Below are 20,317 nucleotides of genomic sequence, written 5' to 3'. Positions count from 1 at the left end.
ATTAAGTTACATAAATAAAAAAGTCACGTGACGCAGCAGCAAGCTTCACGATTGGACGAGAGACCAGCTTTCAGCCCTGTTGTGAAACGCAAGGATTCCGTGTTTCATAACCCATTTCTTGCGACTACAGTCCTTTTTCTAATTCGATATACTGTGACCATCTACTTTATAGAATAAGTAAGTCGTCCGTAAAGGGATTGTCGTGTTTTCTAATTCAAAAGCTCACCATTGATACGTTAACCTGACACAGTGAAGGGAATCCCAGCCTAGGATGACATCCAGGGGTCGTGGTAGCTCATCAAGACATAAACTTACTTATTTGCTCCTTGATTTTATAAACACTCCGTAAACTGGGGAATGGTCAAATATCTCTGATTAAATAAATCTCTCGTGATTTCTAAAAAACGTGGAGGTATTTTTGTATGTTCTTAACATGTGGACCTAACAATTAGGTCTGCAGAGAGGATCAGCAGGGCTGACCATCCCTAAAGTAAGGACTTGTGCAGGTCTAGGGTCAGGAAAAAGGCAGCTCACATCTCTGTAGACCCCACACATCCTGGACACAAACTGGTCAGACATTTACCATCACATTGGTCCTACAAAGTGCTATTTGCAGAACCTAGCTGACATAAACAATTTTTTTCCCCAGTCTTTCACCCTAATGAACACATCGAACACATAAAATGTTTCCTTGTGAAAAAAGTTTATTTGCCCTAGATATCTAAGAAGAAATTACAAGTAGAGCTGCACCAGTCAGGATTTGTGACAGATTTCTGATCTCTATTCTTTGTAAATGTTTGACCTGCCAGTACAGATTTTGGCCAATTCTGTTTTCCCTTTAAGAACTAGGGTATACAGGTCCTTCTCAAAAAATTAGCATATTGTGATAAAGTTCATTAGTTTCTATAATGTAATGATGAAAATTTAACATTCATATATTTTAGATTCATTGCACACTAACTGAAATATTTCAGGTCTTTTATTGTCTTAATACGGATGATTTTGGCATACAGCTCATGAAAATCCAAAATTTCTATCTCACAAAATTAGCATATTTCATCTGACCAATAAAAGAAAAGTGTTTTTAATACAAAAAAACGTCAACCTTCAAATAATCATGTACAGTTATGCACTCAATACTTGGTCGGGAATCCTTTGGCAGAAATGACTGCTTCAATGCGGCGTGGCATGGAGGCAATCAGCCTGTGGCACTGCTGAGGTCTTATGGAGGCCCACGATGCTTCGATAGCGGCCTTTAGCTCATCCAGAGTATTGGGTCTTGAGTCTCTCAACGTTCTCTTCACAATATCCCACAGATTCTCTATGGGGTTCAGGTCAGGAGAGTTGGCAGGCCAATTGAGCACAGTGGTACCATGGTCAGTAAACCATTTACCAGTGGTTTTGGCACTGTGAGCAGGTACCAGGTCGTGCTGAAAAACGAAATCTTCATCTCCATAAAGCTTTTCAGCAGATTGAAGCATGAAGTGCTCCAAAATCTCCTGATAGCTAGCTGCATTGACCCTGCCCTTGATAAAACACAGTGGACCAACACCAGCAGCTGACACGGTACCCCAGACCATCACTGACTGTGGGTACTTGACACTGGACTTCTGGCATTTTGGCATTTCCTTCTCCCCAGACTTCCTCCAGACTCTGGCACCTTGATTTCCGAATGACATGCAGAATTTGCTTTCATCCGAAAAAAGTACTTTGGACCACTGAGCAACAGTCCAGTGCTGCTTCTCTGTAGCCCAGGTCTGGGGAATGCGGCACCTGTAGCCCATTTCCTGCACACGCCTGTGCACGGTGGCTCTGGATGTTTCTACTCCAGACTCAGTCCACTGCTTCCGCAGGTCCCCCAAGGTCTGGAATCGGCCCTTCTCCACAATCTTCCTCAGGGTCCGGTCACCTCTTCTCGTTGTGCAGCGTTTTCTGCCACACTTTTTCCTTCCCACAGACTTCCCACTGAGGTGTCTTGATACAGCACTCTGGGAACAGCCTATTCGTTCAGAAATTTCTTTCTGTGTCTTACCCTCTTGCTTGAGAGTGTCAATAGTGGCCTTCTGGACAGCAGTCAGGTCAGCAGTCTTACCCATGATTGGGGTTTTGAGTGATAAACCAGGCTGGGAGTTTTAAAGGCCTCAGGAATCTTTTGCAGGTGTTTAGAGTTAACTCGTTGATTCAGATGATTAGGTTCATAGCTCGTTTAGAGACCCTTTTAATGATATGCTAATTTTGTGAGATAGGAATTTTGGGTTTTCATGAGCTGTATGCCAAAATCATCCATATTAAGAAAATAAAAGACCTGAAATATTTCAGTTAGTGTGCAATGAATCTAAAATATATGAATGTTAAATTTTCATCATGACATTATGGAAAATAATGAACTTTATCACAATATGCTAATATTTTGAGAAGGACCTGTATAGGAATATTCAAGGCATTTTTCTATCCTTCCTGTTGTGTGCAGAAAGCTATTTATATAAATCGAGGTAAACTATAAGATCAGTCGCTGTGAAACATTTTAATTCACTTTAAATACATTACTGACATTGAAAACAGCTTATGTTGTCTTCTTTGCTCAATAACTTCTACACAAAGAAGTGTTATTGTCAGCTCCCTAGTAATGCTTAGTATAGTGTTCTCTGAGTCGACAAACATCATTTTTCCGTTTCTAACCAGCTGGTCCATTCAAGCTTTTAACAGTGGGATTCCAGTCAAAAGTGCATTCCTTAGTACATTGCTAACCCCTTTGCTTTTTATATTTTTCCCTTTGTCACAAAGGTTTGCATTTTTATTCCCTACAGAAGCAGACCTATGATGAATCAAAACAGATTCACCCTATAAGACCATGCTGCTTTGCTGCCATTCACCTCAGATGCACGCAAATAAATGATAAATGGGCTGCCCTAGAATAGCGCTTTATCAAGTCCCCAGAGACCCTAAAGCGCTTTACACTACAATCATCCATCCACCCATTCATAAACACATTCATACACTGACAGCAGTGAGCCACATTGTGGCCACAGCTGTAATGTGGCAGACTGATAAAAGCAAGGCTGCCGTACAATTGGCACCACCGGTGTCTTGCCCAAGGACACGACAACTGACACAGACAGAGCAGGGATTCGAACTAGCAACCCACCGGTTACAGGATGAACCGCTACTACCGCCGCCGCCATCACGTGAAGAATACTAGCAACTGTAAGTGGACAAAAACCTGCCATATATGCATAAAAAAGTAAATAGGTCAGTGGAAGAAAAGTGTCTGCGCCTGTACATGCTGACCTTCTGGTGACACCTCACTGGAACAGCACAATATAAGTCATCGCGTCAAAGATGTGCAAACAATAGATAATATGCTCATAGGTCGGACTGTATCACACTGACACGAGTGAACTACAACCGGAATTTCATTTATTGAGTCTCATGAGGAAAACAAACCTTGAAACCTAGCAGGTTTAAGTATCGTACACAGATAGCAGATTATATTAGCAAAGAATGCTAGAGAATGCAAGAAATATTTCATGCCAGAAGAAGAGTAAAAAACATCATTCTGGAGCCCAAATGAAACAGTAAAGCTACTTAAACATTGTCTATTTTAAGCTATTTCATCTATTATACTACACATGGCAGCATCCTTGTCCCATATTTTGTCCCTTTTTGAGGTGGTAACACCTGCTTCCATGCAACTGGAACCTGTTTCCTCCACATCCATTGGTGCAGTTTTCAGCAGGGGGGTCTGTCCAGAAGAACAACCAAAACTAGGTCCCACAGACACACTTTTAGACCCACCACAAACAATATCTGGACTCTCTGACTGGGGCAAGTCATCGGGTAAGGAAGCAAGGCATCCCTGGATCATCTCCACCACTCTTTCCAGATGTTTCTGGAACCTCTCTGCCGTTTCCAGCCTCTGCCTCTTCTGCACTTCCATCATCACCCTTAGCGTCTCTCTGGCTTGGTGAGGCCGGTACTCATTTATCAGGTGGTGCATGTGGACAAACAAAAGCTTTATGTCCTCCAACTTCTCTTCCCGCTTTATACTGCCTGGACTTTTAATAAGGATGTCCAGAAGGTCCAGAAAGTTCACAAGAATGGACATGTTTAGCTTTTTGAGCTCCTGCTTGTGGTCAAACTGCATAGGATGAAGCCTCTCGATGCCCTGGCTTTCCAGAGGACGGATGATGAGGTCATCGCACTGGAACTGGTTGCCAAACATCATGTAACTGTCTCTGATGGGTGGAGGTGGCTTGGGGGCCAGACCTTTGCGGATATTTTCATCTGTGTACTCTTTGATGAACTGCGTCGGTGGCGGCGGCAGGGCACTGACTTGTTGTGGTTCACCCATGATGTCAACCTGAACAATAAAGCCACACAGAGGACAGATATCAATAAGAAAGACGTATCTCAAAGACACCTCCCATTTTATTTGTGACCAGCTTCACCTAAACAACCATCCATGATTATTTTAATCTTTTTTTTTTCCATTTAACAGGGATGTGTTCAATATGTTTATCTCGTGTATTCTATGTGGAAATTAATCTGCCCAGAAAACTTTATAATCTGACTGTATTTAGCCAGGTTTAATTAATGAGTTTCCCTAAGTCTGTTTTTAAGTAAAACGTTGCTGGATTTTTGTAGCTCTACTTGCTTTGATATAAAAAAATAAAACAATTTTGGTCGCATCTGACGAGAGCAACTTCTACACATTTGCTGTGTCTTCTATAAAACTTGTGGCAAACACCAAATGAAACTTCTTTTGATTCTTGTCGATAGTAGCTTTCTTCTTGCCACTCTTCCATAAGGGCTGTATTAGTGGACTACACTACTAACAGTTCTCCTGTTGACAAGTTTGCCTACATGAGCTGTGAATCTCTGCAGCTCCTTCAGAGTTACCAAACGAGCCTCTAGGCTACTTTGATTAATGCTCAGCTTAATTAGCCTCACTGTTTAGGTGGACAGCCATGATTTCTTAAGTAAGCAGTTGTGTCATACTTTTCCCATTTTAAGGTGATAGTTTGAACATTACTCTGTGAAATGTGTAAAGCTTGGACGAGTGTTTTACAGCCTGAGCCTGCTTTAAACGTCTCCGCATATTTATCACCGATCTATCTTCTGCGTTCCTTGGTCTTCATAGTGCTGTTTAATAATGTTTCCCATCAAACCTTTGACACCGTCACAGAACAGCTGAATTTATCCATCAACGGTCTACACCCGCTTATCCTTGCAGGGTCAGGCACACGGAGCTGGGTGGGAGGTTTACTGAAACTTATTTCTAGCAGTCATTGGGTGAAGGACACCCAGCAATGGTTGCCAGTTCATCATAGACTGAGATTAAATTACACACAGTATTCCAGGTTTCAGTATAATGGGGCTGATCACAAATCCATACTACAATTTTATTAGTTAGTTTATAAAAATAAAAAAAACAAATGTAGCATTTTTCTTTCACTAAGGGGATATGTTACTTTTTGTAGGCAATTTGTAATAGTTTTACAGTTGGGATGTTATGAACGGCTGTTGTGGTCGCTAAACATGAACCATGCTAGTTTTTCCACAGCTGTGATAAAAATTTTTTAAAAAAAGACGCAAAATAACATTGCAGCACCAGTCTAATACAAACTAATCCATATAGGCACGTATGAAAAGCCATCCAGTTCTGAGGTACAATTACTGCGTTTGTCACAGTGCACAATAGTACGCAATACATTTAAATGTACAAGGGCCCAAAAAAAACAACTTCATTACATTACCTGTCGGCGGTTTTAAAATATAAATACATACATTTGCCTTAAAAGCCATGACTAAAACAAGTAGTTTTTTGTTGTTGTTGTTGTTTTAATAAAAGTCTATTTAGTTGTAGAACATCACTGCGACCACACCAAGTGGACGCTAACATTAGATGTACCGCTTAGCATTTAGTAAAAACTCACCTAAAGCTATATCCATTGCTAGCCTCAGCTAAAATAGCTATACATTTGAAGAAAAATGTAACTAGGTTCTTACAAAGGTAAATCGAAATATATTTCTACGCACCTTACGAACCACTCGTCAGTAGTATGAGAGTTGAGTACCGATTTTAAACGACCTGAAATTTCTTTAAACCATTAGCTCCGAGCTAGCTTAGCTTCCCAACTCCTAGCAGATCACAACGGATGTTTCGGTTCACATTCTATTGGCTGAACTGAGCTCGTGACCGTTTCCAAAGCGCGGATTGGACCGTGGCTGAGGGAAGGAAGACATAATGGTTGATTGGCAGCTGCACTGATGGTAGTTCGATGACTTCAGGGCTAAGCGTTTGTGGCCATCCATTTATAAGACTTTGAAACAAAGTTTTGAGTAAAACCTCCTTTAGATTAGGAATAAAACGCAACTATTACACCGAAGAATGTAGGTTATGCTGTCATTAAGAATAATAATAAAAAAACAAATATCTTTGGTTTTTTTTGCAGGAATATGTCCGCACTGTACCTTTTACATCCTATGCTCATTAAACTCATTACAATCTCTTTTCCTAATCGAAAAACGCAATGTATTGTATAACCTTTACTTTGTCAAAAACCCGAGTTGATGGTTTCATTGCGCTTAATACGTGGTCTCAACTGCACAAATATATGACCCAGTTATCTTGCTTCTTCCTTTTCCCGTGTTGCTCACATACCGCCAACAAAATTATGTGAATAAGCATAGTTTATTCCTGTTACACATGTTTTAAAGCACTTCACAGTGTCTTTCGTTTATTTTTTCACACAAGAGGATAGAATTAAATATCTTTAACCTATACAGCGCCATTGACACCCTGTAAAAAGCATTTTTTTTATATTTGTTTTTATTGCAGAGGCATACATTCAGACTAAAGAAAAATAATAACACAATCGGAACTTCCATTTACGTAAAATGTTACTGCTGTCATTTCTTTTTTAATTTCACACAAGCACACGGTCCTGTAAAAGAAAAAAATGAGAAAAAAAATAATAATCACATATTGATAATTAATCTGTTTTTTAATGTATCTCTTAAAAGGGTTTACTTGCAAAGAAACACACATTAACTTTGTTTACTCAAAGAAAATAATTCAACAAAAAGTGGATTCTGAGGATTCTGAATAAAAATTCAGAAACCCTGGCCTTGTCGTATTCCCTGAAACACATTCAGTAAGAAGCTTCTTGTAACCGTCAGTCTCTGACGGACTTCATTCTGAGGAAATGTTGCCCCATTCGTCTCTTTAGGTGTGAGATGTATGAGTGGTTTCTTGCCTGTAAAGCTTATTTCAAGTCACCCTACAGCATCACAATGAGATCAAGATCTGGGCTTTGACTAGGCTCAGGTCTTTTAATTTCTTAATTCTACACATGTCCTTGGTGTTACTAGTGTGATCTGGGTCATTGTCATGTTGCACTGTTCGGTTCGGCTTCATCTTTAATTTTCTTAACAGATCACATATTTTCCTCAAGCACCCTCTGATGATTGTACATGGTAGGAGTCATGGCTGATTCTATGATGGTGAGCTGGCCAGATCCTGCTGCAGCAAAGCACCTACCAAACCATGACACATCCACCTCCATACTTCACAGTTGGCATATAGTTCTTTCCTGGTTTATGCCAAATATGTACTCTGTCCTGGTGTCCAGATAAGTCAGTCTTACACTCATCTATCCAAAGGGCATTATTCCAGATCTTAATGGTTCCCAAACGTTTTGCCAAGAGGGTCAAAATTAGTAAAGTTTAAACCACTGGTGGGCTACAAAAATCCATATTGTATTTGAAATCTTAGCAGATTCAAAATATAAAATGGTTTTGTGCTTTTATTAAAAGAAACGCATGGTTTTTTGATTTTTGGGGGGTCAAATGTTTTTTATTTTGATCAAGAATTTGCATGCAGCAACCTTTGCTGCATGTCTTTCCTGTTACTCCACCTCCTCCCTGTCAGCTTGCTGTCAAAAAATAAGAAAAATAAAGGCCATTAGTGCTTCAAAAAGTAAAAATTGCATGAAAACATTTAGAGGACCACAAATGGCCCCTAAGCCTTAGGTGCCGGTGATCTACGTTCTCTTTGACAAACTTTTGCCTGAAACTCTTTCTGATTGTACAGACAATAGCGAAAGCCTGCAGCAGGCGTCCTCAAGACATTTTAAGGTTTTTGGAGATTTCTTTCAGCATCTTGTGTTCTGCTTTCTGGATGAACTTGCCTAGAAGGCCAGAGCTGGGGATGTTGGCAGTTGCTTAGAATGTCATCCACTTGTAGACTATTTTCAATACAGGGAATGGCTGATTTCAAATTGTCTTGAGATCTCTTTACATCCCTTTCCAGACTCATAAGTCGCAACAAACTTATTCCTGAAGGTCTCTGACTGTTGATCAGAGGGACACCAAACTGAACTTTGGAGGTATAAACAGGGAAAAACTCCTTCAAAATGCTGAGTAACAATGTTCTAATAATGTGATATGCCCCATTTTATTTATTTTTCTATTACATTTTACAGAAAAAAATTAAATATATTCTCTTTAATTTGTGTTGCCTATTTATAGCTAGTAAAGTTAAATCAGATTTTTAAATATCTATGATCAAATATCAGGAAAATACACAGTCTTTTGAAGGGTGTCCTAATTTTCACACGCACGCACGCACGCACGCACACACACACACACACACACATACACACACACACACACACACACACACACACACACACACATAGTTGCGTACAAAACATTTCTTCGAATATTTTTAGTTTATAGGTGTAGCAACACTGCTTACTACTACTCTGACTCTTCTCTGACTACAATATATCATTACCACACTCCTTCTTTTTGGTGGAAAACATATATATATATATTAAAAAAATACATTTAAAAAGTCCCTTTTCTGTTCTGCATTTCACACATTAATTACCCGCAACGTTCTCATGTAAGTGAAAGTGCATGTGTATAGTGTGTGTGCCTGCATGGATGGTGTGTGTTTGCTTGCATGATATATTTGTTGCCGTAAGGATGTGGTTTACTGTGTGCAGCAGCTTCATGCCGGAAGCTCCACGCATCTATAAAGTTATCATCCACAGCTTTTTTTTTTCCTGCCGCTGTGAGGCACACTAAAACTCTTACCCATGATAAAACCACCTGGTGTTGCACACTGTGTTCTTCGAAGCTGTTACAATGTTCCCCCGGGTGATTTTGAAGGCAACTATGATCAAAAAGTCTCAGCAAAAGAAAAGAACATCACCATGTAACTACAAGGAGAGGTTTTTTGTATTAGACACTCAAGACCTGAAATACTCTGAACGTCGTCCGGGGGTAAGTCCTCACTTTAAGTTTTAGGTTGATGTCAAGGGACTTGGTATGGAAATGTATTGTTTTGATAGCTAGTCACAAATTTAATAGCATGCATGTGAGGTATACCAAGCATGACATAAAGAGCAATGCTCTTGCAGAAAAAGCCAATGCTGAAAGGTTGCATCGAACTGTCCAGGATTAAGTGTGTGGAGATTGTGTTGAGTGATGTCCCTATACCATGCAACTACAAGTACCCTTTTCAGGTATACTATACCACAAAACGATGTACTGTTTGTACTATACGTGATATTAAAGAAAGCCTAATGTTCTTACAGGTCTTTCATGACAATTATTACCTCTACATCTTTGCCCCAGACAATGACTGCCGTCAGAGATGGGTTCGAGCTCTCAAAGGGGGTAATTTATTTCTGCACTAACAAATAATCACAATCTATTGGTACAAATCCATTCGAATTTGATTTGTTGCAACATACCTGCTTGCCATTATTTTGCTTTCTTCTTTGTAACGTAGAGACGAAGCACAACAATTTGGTCGCAAAGTTCCACCCAAACTTCTGGATGGAGGGAAAATGGAGATGCTGCCAACAAACTGAGAAGCTGGCGACAGGCTGTCAACTCTACAACCCTGTGGGTTACGGTTCGTATTCGTTTCTTCTTCTCCTTGCTAAATGCACATTTTCAGCATGGCTTTGCTAATTTTTTATTTTTTTAAATATAAACACACAAATGTATACATCACAAACTTTAGAAAAAAAATATCATCCTGTAAGCTTCTTTTGAACAAGGGATTAAAATACCGTGAGTTTAACTTTTTAACATTTTGTCACTATACAACCACAAACTACAATGTATTTTATTGTGATTTTTATGGGATAGACAAACATTAATTAGCGCATCGTAGTGAAAAGGAAGGAAAATTATGGCTTCAAAATGTTTTACAAACAAAAAGATGAAAAGTGCAAACCTATGAGGACTTGGCCGTCCATGGAAACCTACAGGAAGTCCAAGGAAAGGAGCAGTAATTAAAAAAGCATTTAAGAGACCCTTACTAAAACTGCAGTAGCTTCAAAGATCCGCAGCTCAAGAGGGAGAATCTGTCTACAGGACAGCTATTCCTGCTCTTCCTACATGTAGCCTTTTTGGAAAAGAGCAAAGTAGAGAGTCATTGTTGAGAGAAACCCATAGAAGGTCACGTTTGCAGATTACCACAAGCCAAATAAGGGAATACAAAGATAACAGAGAAACACGTAGAATAATATGGTCTGGTCTAAGGACGCTAAAGGACGCTTTTTTTTGATCGACATGCAAAATGTTATGTATGCCGCAAAACTTAAGGTGGGTCACAGAGTGTCTTTAAGGGGCCATCTTATACAACGCTCACTCAAACAGGGATCAAAAAAATTTGAGGACACACTTTTTAATCAGCGTATTATATCAAGTCAATGAAACTGCTGGGATATTGATCTAGTCGGTTCAGTAGTATAGGGGGTTGTTAATCAGTTCCAGCTGTTTTGGTGTTCATGAAATTAACATCAGGTGCAGTAAAGTGTACAACAATGAGACGACCCCAAAAACACGAATGGTTTTACAGGTGGAGGCCATAGACATTTTTCTCTCCTCATTTTTTTGACCACTTTTCAGCAGTTTTGAATTTGACCAGGGTTAGTGTCACTAGTGATAGCATAAGGTGATACCTGGAACTACAGAGGTTGCAAAGGCAGTCCAACTTCACCAGGAGGACACATCAATATGTGATTTCGCTCGAAGGTTTGTTGTGTCTCCCAGCACAGTCTCAAGAGCATGGTGGAGACTCCAGGAGACAGGCAGTTACTGTAGGAGAGCTGGACAGGGCCGTCTAGACGTCCTGCAACACTGTTCAGCATGATTGGTTTGGTGGTGGGACACACAGACCTGTACAGGATAAACGATGGCACCCTGACAGCCATTAGGTATCCAGAAAAAATCCTTAGAGCTATTGTTAGATCCTTTGCTGATGCAGTGGGTCCTGGGTTCCTCCTGGTCCATGATAATGCCTGGCCTCATGTGGAGGCTAAAGGAATACCATTGACTGGCCTCCATGCTCCCCTGACCTAAATCCAATAGAACATCTCTGTAATATCAAGTTTAGGTCCATTGATGACACGCATACAAGCACATCAGGCGTTATACAAACTACTGAGTACCATTTTGAGTTGCTGCAATGACATGGTAAATTGGATTAGGCTGCCACATCAGTTTTAAAGTTAAAATTTCTCAGAAAGTGCATATTAAGCCATCTGTGGGTTGACCATTTTAATTAAATAATGTGGTCCCTCAGTATGGGTATCCACCAGGATTTTTGTTTCCTTTTATTTTTTGAGCAATTTGTTTGGATATTTTCCAACCTCAAAAATAAACATTCTCCTCATCCATTTTTCTCACCACAACTGAAAAAGAAGTACCAAGCATAACAGAAGAGCAGCTGTGGGGGCTGGAATCTAGCAGCATTTGCATTTACTCTGTATGTACATTTTGGTTTGTGAAAAACGTTTAAAAACCTTTATTATTTCAGACTACTATTATGTCAGACTACTTATATACTTTTATTATTATTACTTTCATTTTTGTATTGTTCTGTTATATATACTCCAATACAATTCACAGACGTTTGTGGTTGTAGTGTGACAAATGGAGTATGAAAACGTTTGCAAAAAAACTGCACTGATCTTAACTTGTGTGTTTAAATATTTGCTTTCCTGAAAATTCTTTTTTGAGTATTTGGGCTACCCAAGCTGCCTTAATATAAAATATATTGTGTCCCCACAGCTTCTAAAAAGCCTCTTCCCCAGCTACCGGATCCAGAGGTATCACTCTCGAAAGCTTATCTATGCTCCAAATATTAATATTTAAATAAGGTTGTAAAGAGTCATAAAACAGCAGACGTTTTGTTGTTTTTTTTTTTTTTCTGTTGACTTCAGTAAATTCACTACAGCCATTTAATTAATTAATGATCAATAATAGCTGACTGTGCAACGGCTTTTTTGGGCACCCATGATTCATCTGCATGTTGCTCAGTTACTGTAGTTATCTTTCATTGGTCACATCATGTGATTGCCTGTATGTACAAAGCAAAGGTTCACTTCAGTATAACCTTGTATAGCAGTAACTAAACACATTTCTTTAAGCCTGACTACAGTATAATAAATTCTTGCTCATTTTATCAGAATGATCTATTGCTTTAAAGGTACTGCACTGCGGCTTAGCTTGTCTTATCTTCGGCAGATGGGCCTGAATGATTCAGGAGATCAGATGGTCATCGCTCTGCTAGACTACACGCCACTCAGAGATGATGATTTGGCTCTTCAGAAAGATCAGGAGTATCGGCTCATTAACAGCTGCCATTCAGATTGGTGGACTGTGCAGGATGACAAGGGGTAAGGGTTAAACACAAGGCTAGCAAACATGTTACGCTTGTGTTTATTCTTATTTTTTATTTATTTCAGTAGAAAATATATGACATTTAAACTGCTGTTTTTTGTTTCCTTGACCCTTGCTCAGAAATGCAGGCTATGTGCCCAGCACATACGTAGCTGAGAAAAATGGCAAGAACTTTGAGCGATTTGAGTGAGTTTATTTTTCCTCTCTCTGCCCATTTCCACTGCAAACAAATCTATATGATTCTTAATTTGCTCCTTTAATAACCAGTTTGGGTTTTCTTAAATTGTCTTTTTTGGCAGATGGTACAACAAACACGTTAGCAGATGGGATGCAGAGGAACTGTTATTGAAAGAGGTAAAACAATACCTTTTTGACAAAATAATGACGAATGGCGATAACCACCAAGTCGCTCCTGCTTGGTGGGAAAAAATGCACTTTTGTTGTGACTGTGCCACCTACAGCAATCTTGCTTTTGCAAAATTAATGCACCTGCAAACTGACAATCTGACATGTCAGTGGGACATAAAAAAATTCTCACAACCACACCGTTTCCTCCAATGCTGAATTTCCTGCCGCTGATTGCTTCTTTGCACTTTGCAAGCGGAAAGGGGGGAAACAACAGTCCATCGTAATCTTCTATATCTGCTTTTGATAGAACTGGAAGTGTCAGAAAAGCATGATTTGGAACATTTTGGGGCGGGTAAAATGTGAACTCCAATGTGATCTTGATACTTTGCATTCAGGGAAAAGAAGGTGCATTCATGATGCGGGACTCAAGACAGGCAGGAGTCTATACAGTATCAGTTTTCACCAAAGCTCCTGGGTAATTTAACACTCTTCTTATTATTCATTTCATTATTTTAATGAAACAATGAATACATGTTCAGTTAAGTCTTATGATGCCAGCACAATAAGCATTAAAAATCTCCTGTAGTGTTCATTAGCATTATTGGTGACCAATCTAATTATTGCTATGCCTCTACTTTAACCATGTTTGCTTGCATTAAATTACATTTGTCATGCTTAGATCTAATGGAGAGAAGAACCCTAGAGTGAAACATTATCAAATAAGACAGACAGACACAGAGAAGAAAGCGTTTTACTTGGCGGAGAAGTACCTGTTTAGCACCATTCCTGAGCTGATCAATTACCACCAACACAATGCTGCCGGTAAGTGTCCTTTTTGTATCCAGCACTGACGTATAAAGATCAAAAAGAAATTCCTCATTACATTAAAAAATAGTGCAAATCTTATGACTCAGGTAAAATAAAGGTGCTTCACAAAGTTTGTTCATAATTGTGCATAACTCCCGTGTGTGTGAATTTCTTGCCTTTTCAGGTCTGATAACAAGACTGAGACACCCTGTCTCTAAAGGACAACGCAGCTCTCGGGAAATTCCTGGTCCTTTAAAAGGTTACATAAAATGCTGTTGTATAAATTTAACTAGAACTCAGTGACCATGCTATACTGCTGAAATGTGGGATTTCACTGACCTCTTCTGGTTTGTTTGAAGGATGGCACTCTGAGTTTATCTAATACACAAGTGCACTGAAATACTCAATGTAGTCCAACAACAGGTCAGCCTAAGGTTTTGCTAGACTTGAAGCCGTACATTAGAGCCCAGAAGTATATGTGCTTGAGCAGCTTTCATTCCTCTGCTCTTTTCCATCACTGTCATTCTTATTCTGACATTAAAAAAAATATATGAACATGTATTAACTAATCAAGTACATGTGGAGGAAACATGACTAAAAGTATGTTTGAGACTTCCACATTCTAACTGAGAAGATCTCAACAAAAGTAAAGCTTTCCACACCCAAATCATTTTTGTAATTCATCCTTTATATTTGTTATTTACTCCAATAAGTCTGACTTTGCTATCGCTATGCTCCCTGCACTGGCAGAAAAAAAAACAGTAATGTAAAAATAAATAATAATAATAATAGTGCAACAAAAACCTTGTTCTCCTACTGAATTTAAGGTCTAAATCACCAGACCCAAGGCTTATTTAGGGCTCTGTTCTGACATTTGCCTTTCCTGACCCTCTTTTTTGTCCCAGTGTGTATACATATTACTCTGGCTGTGGTTAGGCAGAGCTCTGGGTCAGTTCCTCCTTTTGCAAATTCGTTCAGCCATTTCTTTTCTACAAGTTACAGTTTTATCCCTTTTTACTTCTATTTTGTACATGTGAACAACCTGTTTTTTATCCAGGTGTAAAACCAAGATTTTGTGCAGAAAGGTGAAGTAGCGAAATGATCATCATGCATTTTCTTCAGTGCTACATGACCTTTTTGTAAAACTGTGTTACAATTTAAAGTTTAATTAGACCGTTTGGTTAACTCATGACTCATGCATATACAACCGAAATATTCTGACAGTTTCTTGTCCTTTTTCATAATGCCTTATCTGGACAAACGCTACTGTGCGTTCAGTCATTCGCTATTCTTAATATCTTCTTCTTCAAAGTAGTCTTGCTTTTTTGCAACATTTTAAAGTGGATCTTTACATATAAAGATAGACTGACACAAAGACACAAAGCCCCTAAACTTGGGAGAAAGTTAATGATGAGGTGAGACATGAGACAACCCCTAGCTTGTTTATTAAAGCCAATACATTCTCTGCAAGAACAGAAGAAATTGCACTCTCTTCCAGGGCTGCAAGAACAAAATGCCATCATTTGTGCAACATTGGTTTGAGACTACTTGCAACTTGTTCTTGAAAAAAAATCCTCTTTCTTGTAACATATTCAACAAAAATTTTGTATTTCTTGTGTTTTAGAGTGGGCTTGAAACCCTTTTTTGTCATGTTACAACCACACACTTCTGTGAATTTTATTAGGGACTTCTCCAGAGTTCTAAACCTGAGTTCTGCGGTGTGAAATGTCATTGAAATATCATATCTTTGTCTTTCACTAGTCTAAATTTTTAGGTGCATAACTGCACAACACTATGCCAACAAGCAATGTATGATTGTAGATTGGACGAAGAAAAAACAGCCCCAAAGAAAGAGACGTTGGCCTTCAATCACTTTACAACATCACATCGTTAAGGAGGATAGGAAAAATAAGTTTAGGTTTAATTTTGATTTCATAAATAGAAAAAAGATTTTTTTAAGAGACATGGAGCTATGGTAATCTCAACAGATCAGTGGGAGATAGACCCAGAAGAGCTGATTCTGGGTCAGGAGATCGGCAGTGGACAGTTTGGGCTCGTGCTGGAGGGGAAATGGAAGGACACGAAGGTGGCAGTGAAGATGGTTAGAGAGGAATGCATGTCAGATGAGGACTTCAAAGAGGAGGCAAAGGTTATGATGTAAGTATGATATATGCCAAGGTTTTCTACTGAAGGTGAGTTGGAAAGCAGCCTTCTAAAGCATGCGTGTGCTTCAACAGGAGGTTGTCTCACTGTAAGCTTGTGCAGTTGTATGGCGTGTGCAATCAGCGCTCCCCCATGTGTCTGGTGTTCGAATACATGGAGAGTGGCTGTCTGTCAGACTACTTGCGGGACAGGAAAGGCCAGCTGTCTCTGGATATGATGATGGGAATGTGCCTAGATGTCAGCGAGGGGATGGCTTACCTGGAGAGCTCCAACTTCCTGCACAGGGATCTGGTAAACCAAAAGAAGACAAGTTTTCTGGCTATTCTTTGGGTATCTTGTTTATGTTCCAAGAAGGTTTTGTTTCTGTGGTCCTACAGGCTGCAAGGAACTGTCTTGTTTCGAAGAACAATGAGGTGAAGGTGTCTGATTTTGGCATGACAAGGTAGGTTGCCATCATAGTTTTTGAAGGTCCTTTGCTGTATCGTGTGAGTATAATGATGTGTCTTTTTGTCCACCTATTGTGCTTTGAAGGTTTGTTCTTGATGATCAGTACACAAGTTCCCAAGGCTCCAAGTTTCCTGTCAAGTGGTCAGCCCCAGAAGTCATCAAGTACTCAAAGTTCAGCAGCAAGTCTGATGTCTGGTCATTTGGTGTGTTAAGCTATTGCTCAGCCTTTCAGTTGTTTGGGTTCTAAGCTGACTCACTATCTTTAAACCTCAGAACATCTCTCCTACCAACTGTATAACTTTCAAAAAACTCTTTGTTGAATTTTGCAGGTTATTTGACTTGCTGACCAAATGACCATGTATTTCACAGGTTGTACATTTTTTTCTGGTGTTGGATTCAGTGTCAAATCAAATTGGAAGTTAAATGATATACATGGTATTTTTCTTTCTGAAAATATAACATTTTACAGAACCATCTGGAAAACAAATGAAAATATAAATAAGAGCATGCAAAAAAATGTCCAAATCCTACGAAGGATTGAAAAAAAACATTCTAGATTCGTAATGTAATTTTAAAAGGTGATAGTCATGTCTTTTCTTGAGTTTGAATCCTCTAGTCAGTTTAACAAATATTAAAACTCAATCAACAAAACAATGGAAAAAAGAAAATAATAGAAACAGCTTGGAAATGTGAAGAAGATTTCACTAATTCTATAAAACATTCAAAATGTTTCATTCAAATAAAACTCTAGTCTTAAAAGAAAGCAGATGGATTCAGAAACACTGAAGAACTCCTTCTCTAGGTCTGGCTGACTGATGGAGAAAACAATGCAGTGATCCTATTAGTCAAAGCCTAGAATTGTTTGTACCATGCTCTCTGACCCACCTTGGACAGAAACTGTCCTGCTTGTGAACAAGGCACAATAAAATGTTAGAATTAGGGACTATAATGGTGCACATGCAGATTTGCAGCTTTTTCAGACATTTTTCATTGAAGATATTTAAATGTTTTGAAAGTGACAACAGTTTGCACATACTTTAAAAAGGGAAGCTTCTGATATTTAAACCCTCACTTTTTCACAGCTGTTTGATTGCACAATTGCTAAGATGTTACTTTTATGCACTGCAAGCATGCTTTTTTACAGTACCAATGGGAAGTTAAAATTGTCAGGAAGACAACTAAATGCAAGTTTTTTGGTTAAATAAATTGCATCTTCAGTCACAGGTGTAATACGTCTTTTACTTTAGTTGGCTTTAGACTATAAATGAGATACTCTTTTGTTGTGCAGACTAAGCTTCTGGGGGGAAGTTTTATTAAGGTCAGTTTTTTCTTCATGGTAAATACAAATCTGAGTACCTGCAATTGTTCTTGTTATGCTGTTTGCCAAGAGCTACTATGACATATTCTACAATTGGCCTTTAAAATGACTCATAAAGGAACATAGATGTTGTCCTAAAATGTTAACAGGCTTTGTGTCATGGGAAAACAAAGTTTCTTAGAGATGGTTAAGTGCTCTATTGCCATTGCTACAAACTAATGGTAAGTGGTTGGAAGATTACAAATGCATCACCATTAGTAATGTATTAAGAACTATGTCATCCAAAAGATATAACCCAGCAGTATTGCAATCCTTCTGGATGGTAACATTGAAGAAGGTCAAAGGCAAATTGCCTGTTCTTCATTTATACAGCTCAAACTTTCCGACAGAATAGGTTGCAATCTCTCTTTTCAACAATCCATCCAGGTCTTTTTCCTTTATTTAAAACAGGAATGGTCAGCTTTGAATTGTCAATTGAATTGCTTGAGAATTGTCAAATAAATATTGCGATTTACTAAATTAGAAAGACTGGCAGAAATGTTTGTTAAGATGACAATCAGATCATCAGCATATAGGGATATCCTGTAAACCATTTGTCCCAACTATGTACCAGCGAGACCTATATGTAATGTTGTTGCATTAGCCAGGGGCTATATGGCCAGTATGTATAACATTACGATGCACCTGTGGTGAGTAGATCATGCCAGGATGACTTTTTTAAAAATCACATTGTTTGTAAGGATACTGGCTGTTGGATGTATTTACAAATCTAAATACATCTGAGAAAGTATAGATTTTTTTTTTTTTTTTTTTTACATTTTTAAGAGAGCACAAGTTATCTCTCAGTAAAAGCCAACTTGCAAAACAAGGCTCATTTTCAGTCACTAAAACTTAGTCTTATAAAGATGGAAAAAGCTTAAAGAAATATTGTATGACAGAAAGGATAAACACCTGACTTTCAATATTTGTTTTAGCTCTTGTCACATTGTTCACAATTAACTTGTCTTTGAATGATGTCCATCTGAAGCACTTTAAAGAATGAAAGCATTTTTGAAACCTAGCATATTGTATTCAAGTTAGAATTTTTTGAACTGTTAATGTTTATGGCAACTTGCTGCATAATCATGAAAATATATTTTTAAGTAAAGCAAAGTCAATATTGGTTCTATATATCTGAATACAACTTGAGCTTGGTTGTTCACCCATTAACAGGTGTACTCATGTGGGAGATTTACAATGAGGGGCGTCTTCCCTACGAGAACCGTTCTAATACAGAGGTTGTGGAGTCCCTAAACTCAGGCCTGAGGCTCCTGAAGCCCCGGTTGGCCCCTGACTCTGTGTATTTGCTGATGGAGTGGTGCTGGAAGGAGGTAGGAAAGTGTACAGTAAAACACCTGCCATATCTCATGACAGATCAATCAGAGCTCTCATAGTTCATTGGTTGTGTTTCTCAGAAACCAGAAGATCGCCCAACCTTTGCTCTTCTTCTGCATGAACTGGCTGCCTTCTCCGACCTCTGATCCAAGTGAAGATTTGAAACAATTTTAAACACATTTATGTTATTTATTTATTTATTTAGGCACTTGTTGCTAAATATTTTCCAAATGTTTGTGAAGCAAATGTACATTCATGGATCAAAAGTGTTTTTTGGTTCATTTAGCACTTTACTTTTATTCTGAGAAGGCTAACAAAGTAAATAATAAACAAAGTTAAGATAATGTGATAATATTGACAGTTTTTTACCTGAACATGCAGGATGGTTACTTTGATTAAACATTTGTTAATAAAAATAGCTCAACATTAAGGTTGACATCTATTCTCTTGCATACCGAGGTGGACAAGCAGTTAACACCAATTAGTTTTTTTTTCCTAGACCTAACAATTTGCATTCATTATCAAACAAATAAATGTAATGAAATATTTCAAAAATATAAAAATAATTTTAAATTTGAGTTTTGAAATATGAAAAGTGCAACTGAAGAGATATGGAATAGGGTTTTGGAATAGGGTCAAATGAAGTGACACTCTGCAGCACCTCAGGGGGGATCCCGAGGCATTCTCAGGGATATATGATCCGTACAGAAACTACTCGAGGATCTCTTCCTGATGGGACATGTCCAGAAAGAGTAATCAATTGATTCCGTGAAGAAGCCTGTGACAGTCTTTTTCTCTAACCATAAAAGGCTAGTTTAATTCAGCTTTGTCTGTTGCTGTTTGAAAAACAAACACAATAATGACCCTTTTAAATTAACTTTGACAGAAAAAAAGAGGATGTGGATTGCAAGTGAATTATCAATTTCTTCCAACAAGTCAGGCAGGAAATTACTCACCTCATCAGTGAAACACTTTACTGTACTCTGCAGGTACGATCGTCAGAAGCTGTTTCTTTCATAGGGAACTATTTACACAAATCATCTAGTTCACTCTTCAGTCACTGAATAACATGATGGTCCACCACCAAATTTAACCCACTTTTTATCAGCTTGCTAGAAATTGTTTTTTTATTGTCATCATCCGCACCTG

At 38.6% G+C, this 20,317-nt stretch overlaps 2 protein-coding genes across 2 annotated transcripts; one reads left to right on the top strand and one right to left on the bottom strand.

Moving 5' to 3' along the window:
* Nucleotides 1-3,400: 3,400 nt before the first annotated feature.
* med7 (mediator complex subunit 7) lies at nucleotides 3,401-6,224 on the bottom strand. Its single transcript, XM_047353883.1, has 2 exons — nucleotides 6,040-6,224; nucleotides 3,401-4,360 (listed from the first exon to the last, which is right to left on the bottom strand). Exon 2 carries the CDS (start codon nucleotides 4,349-4,351, stop codon nucleotides 3,602-3,604), a length of 750 nt encoding a protein of 249 aa, XP_047209839.1. The 5' UTR covers nucleotides 4,352-4,360; nucleotides 6,040-6,224; the 3' UTR covers nucleotides 3,401-3,601.
* A 2,854-nt stretch (nucleotides 6,225-9,078) lies between these two features.
* On the top strand, nucleotides 9,079-19,598 carry itk (IL2 inducible T cell kinase). Its single transcript, XM_047352663.1, has 17 exons — nucleotides 9,079-9,294; nucleotides 9,432-9,536; nucleotides 9,609-9,690; nucleotides 9,806-9,931; nucleotides 12,100-12,137; nucleotides 12,556-12,707; nucleotides 12,832-12,897; nucleotides 13,011-13,065; nucleotides 13,455-13,534; nucleotides 13,739-13,881; nucleotides 14,051-14,125; nucleotides 15,855-16,023; nucleotides 16,104-16,320; nucleotides 16,407-16,471; nucleotides 16,561-16,679; nucleotides 19,007-19,164; nucleotides 19,249-19,598. The coding sequence occupies exons 1-17, from the start codon at nucleotides 9,157-9,159 to the stop codon at nucleotides 19,312-19,314; spliced, it is 1,854 nt and encodes a 617-aa protein (XP_047208619.1). The 5' UTR covers nucleotides 9,079-9,156; the 3' UTR covers nucleotides 19,315-19,598.
* The last annotated feature ends 719 nt before the right edge of the window (nucleotides 19,599-20,317 follow it).

This window comes from Girardinichthys multiradiatus, chromosome 23 (genome assembly GCF_021462225.1).
Source record: "Girardinichthys multiradiatus isolate DD_20200921_A chromosome 23, DD_fGirMul_XY1, whole genome shotgun sequence".
In the NCBI taxonomy this organism is placed as follows: domain Eukaryota; kingdom Metazoa; phylum Chordata; class Actinopteri; order Cyprinodontiformes; family Goodeidae; genus Girardinichthys; species Girardinichthys multiradiatus.
The sequence above is the reverse complement of the archived record's forward strand: the minus strand, read 5'-3'. Positions and strand labels throughout refer to the sequence as shown.